The sequence below is a fragment of the Echinops telfairi genome, unplaced genomic scaffold (genome assembly GCF_000313985.2).
Source record: "Echinops telfairi isolate 266 unplaced genomic scaffold, ASM31398v2 ScPeMD7_7412;HRSCAF=8450, whole genome shotgun sequence".
Taxonomy (NCBI): Eukaryota; Metazoa; Chordata; class Mammalia; order Afrosoricida; family Tenrecidae; genus Echinops; species Echinops telfairi.
This window is the reverse complement of record NW_022111312.1, coordinates 6,781,022-6,784,737: the sequence shown is the minus strand read 5'-3', so window position 1 is coordinate 6,784,737 and position 3,716 is coordinate 6,781,022. Positions and strand designations below refer to the sequence as shown.

Here is a 3,716-nt window from a genome sequence, read left to right as displayed (position 1 = left end):
GGGAGAAGCTTAGCTGCCTGTTCCTTGGCTGTATGTTCCAGCACCAGGGAGCTGGGGGTGCAGAAGCTGGGACAGTCACAACTTGACTGAAGCATCCCTCCCCAGTGCTTCCACAATCTCTTGCTCTCTTGGGTTTAAATGGAAATTCTAGTTTCAGAGGCTAGTGGCTCGCTTATCAGTCCAGCTTTGAGAAGTACCATAACAAAAACAACAACAACAACAACACCAAGCCAGTCTGTGTGGAGGGTTTTGAACAAGGCTGCCACTGTGCAGAGCACTTTCCAAGGGGATCTGATTTCTCCTCTAACTAGGAACTCTGAGAGGTAGGTTTTATGTAGCCTGTTATGGGGTGGACCCCTTCACTGTGTGAAGCCAAGAGCTCCCTGATGGAACCTGACCAGAGGAGAGCCTACCTTTCAGGTGGAACGTTATCCGTGTTGCTGCTGTGGCGTCTCTGCATTTTCCTGAACACCTGAAAGTCAACACAAGGTGTGAGCCACTTTCCAATCACTCCAGATGCCTGCCAGGTTGCTACCGTCATCGGATGTAAGAAATTATCATGCCTTGTATTCCTAGGGCTCATGGGCATTCTCAAAACCACCTTTTGGTCTCTTTGCCATTCACCCCCCCAATTCAACATTCAGTCCTCCGAGGAATGGGTCACCAACCCATGTAATAGATCAGGATGATGAGACCCATGGGGGTGCCTGAAGGAAGGGTGAAGGGAGAAAGGAGTCGACTGTGCAGCACTTAGCAGACATAGTTTTGGATTGCCCTGAACTTGCTGTGTGACCCTGGACCAATCAGCCTCTTTGAGCCCTCAAAGCCCTCAAATGCTCCATCTGTTAAGCATTCAAGAGTGGAGTGGCTGACCTCAAAGTTTCCTGCCCTCCTCACATTTAATACATCAGATTCGGAGATGTGGGTTGTAATGGAGACACATCACCTGGTTCACTGTGAGGAGCCACATGGACTTCAGAACTCCATGTTGACAGTCCCTTGGGTAGGCATTGAAGGCTCCTGATGGGAGGTAATCCCAGGATCCTAGAGAGAGCAGACCTCCCCTCTCCTCCTTTCCACGGCAACACACAGGTCAGGGGAGCTTGCAAAACCCTGGATAGGACAGAACACCTGTGTGAACAAGTCCATGGGGACACCTGGTCCAACAATAAGACCTGGAACTTCATGAGTGGCTTCAAGCAGGTGATCTCTTCTGCTGACTCCCTCTCCTTCATGACTCTTTGGCCCCTCCGTGGGGCTCTTGAAAACAGTTACAATCTATGAAAACAGTTATATTTTGTCTTTTGTCAAACCAACTGAGGAGTATACCTGTTAGATCCTCCAATGGCTTTTCATTTTGATAAGAATAAAATTAAAGCTCAGATTAAAACCCATGACTACAGGTTGTGGCTGATGTGGCCTCACCTGTTTCCATCCAGCCTCAGGTCTCCCCCCACTCTCCCTCTTCCCCCAAGTCTCTCTGGCTACGCTGACATTTCTGTACCTCAGACACGAAAGCTTGTCCTTTTCTTTGAATGTTATGTAGCTAGCTGCTAGGGTCAAAGGTCACTTCCTCCCAGTGCCCTTTCACCTCACGACCCCTCAAAAAAGTCCTGCTCTGTTATTTATTGACACACTTGCTGGTCTCTAAGCAGCCTCTTTCATTGCTCTATCAATGGCATTTAGAACAACCAGGCACAGAATAGCACTCAGCAAGGATTTATTCAATGAATACATCTGCGACTTTCCCAGTTACCTTCCTTGCAAGTCCTATTCCCTCCTCCCCCTCCCTTAGTACTTTTCATCTTAGGGAAGAAAAACAAAAAGCCATCTGTTTTCCAGGTATAGGTTTGGTTTCCTTGAATAGATTTTTACCAGAACAAAATGATGGTAGCTGGGCACCCTGAGAAAACAAAACGAAACAAAAACGTTGTCATCGTCTCGGACTCACAGCGACACTTATAAAGAGCAACCATTATGGGAGCTGACTGCCACACCTTTCTCCCCCCAGCAGCTCCTGGGTTCCAGGTTCCAGGTGGCCATCGGTCTAGTTAGATAGGCAGCAGAGAGGTTAGCCAAAAACGCGCCACAGCGCTGAGCACCGCTGCTGATTGCTTTCTGGCTTCCAAATCCTTCCCCGCTTTCTGCTGGAAGCAGTGCCAGGTAAGCCTCTCTTTTGGACAATGAGGGGGAGAGCTGGGTCATTACATACACATGTTCCAAAAGCTTGGACATCTCAATCCAATACCCCCCTGGTCCTTCATACCTTCCCATCCTTTCCTCACACAGAGGTTCCAGGTTGTATCCACAAAACCGTCTACGCTTCTACTTTCAGATATCCGCTTTCAAAGGGACTTTTGATTCTCTGTTGGAAGCATGCTGTCTGTACACGATTATTCCCATAGCAGATGGTGGGATATTTATTTAGGTTTTTTGCACGTGGGACCCATTTGAATCACTAAGTGACACGTCCTTTAACCCTTTGTTCCACACACCGCCCCTCATCTCTACGAAGGGTATTACATCCGAACTTTTTTGTGCCTGCGAGGTAGGGCATCCCCGGGCCATTACAAGACTGCACTTAAACACCTGCAAGGGAATGTCTCCTGCATTATTTGCATTGGAAGCAGGCAGGTGCAGGACGGATACGATGTCGCGGCCGTTTACCATGCCTGCTCTCAATGGACAGCACAGAACACTCTAGAACCGCAAGGGCAGGAGATTACTACATGGATCGTGCGGGGGGGAAAAAAGAAATCCCAAACCCCAAACCGGTTTTCGGTTTACCTGCCCAGACAATTCAGCAATCACAGCAGCATCCTTCTTTTCTGGTCAAGCCAATCACGAGCGCGCCGAAGCACGTGACTTCCGAGCGCTTCCGGCCCGGCGTCCGGGCCGGGGCCTGAGGTAGAATACCCGTACAGCTACTCAGGCAGCACGCATATACTGCCCGCCCTCTTCCCCAGGTTACAACCAATAAGAGACCGTTATTCTGTGGGAACCAATAGCGAAGAGGTTGAGTGGAGCCGGCGCGTGACGTAAGGGAGGGGAGGCGGGGCGGGGCGCGCGGTCACGTGGCGGGAGAAGCTTAGCTGCCTGTTCCTTGGCTGTATGTTCCAGCACCAGGGAGCTGGGGGTGCAGAAGCTGGGACAGTCACAACTTGACTGAAGCATCCCTCCCCAGTGCTTCCACAATCTCTTGCTCTCTTGGGTTTAAATGGAAATTCTAGTTTCAGAGGCTAGTGGCTCGCTTATCAGTCCAGCTTTGAGAAGTACCATAACAAAAACAACAACAACAACAACACCAAGCCAGTCTGTGTGGAGGGTTTTGAACAAGGCTGCCACTGTGCAGAGCACTTTCCAAGGGGATCTGATTTCTCCTCTAACTAGGAACTCTGAGAGGTAGGTTTTATGTAGCCTGTTATGGGGTGGACCCCTTCACTGTGTGAAGCCAAGAGCTCCCTGATGGAACCTGACCAGAGGAGAGCCTACCTTTCAGGTGGAACGTTATCCGTGTTGCTGCTGTGGCGTCTCTGCATTTTCCTGAACACCTGAAAGTCAACACAAGGTGTGAGCCACTTTCCAATCACTCCAGATGCCTGCCAGGTTGCTACCGTCATCGGATGTAAGAAATTATCATGCCTTGTATTCCTAGGGCTCATGGGCATTCTCAAAACCACCTTTTGGTCTCTTTGCCATTCACCCCCCCAATTCAA

General features: G+C 49.7%; 1 protein-coding gene across 1 annotated transcript in view; it reads right to left on the bottom strand.

Annotated features, from left to right (window-relative positions):
* Positions 1–2,854, bottom strand: part of RNFT2 (ring finger protein, transmembrane 2) — a 78,744-nt gene extending 75,890 nt beyond the window's left edge. The window contains exons 1-3 of the mRNA XM_004709553.4: positions 2,788–2,854; positions 947–1,113; positions 414–472 (exon numbers count right to left, since the gene is read on the bottom strand). Coding sequence (XP_004709610.1) covers positions 414–472; positions 947–970 — 83 coding nt within the window. The 5' untranslated portion in view covers positions 971–1,113; positions 2,788–2,854. The remainder of the gene's footprint in view (positions 1–413; positions 473–946; positions 1,114–2,787) is intronic.
* Between the last annotated feature and the right edge of the window lie 862 nt (positions 2,855–3,716).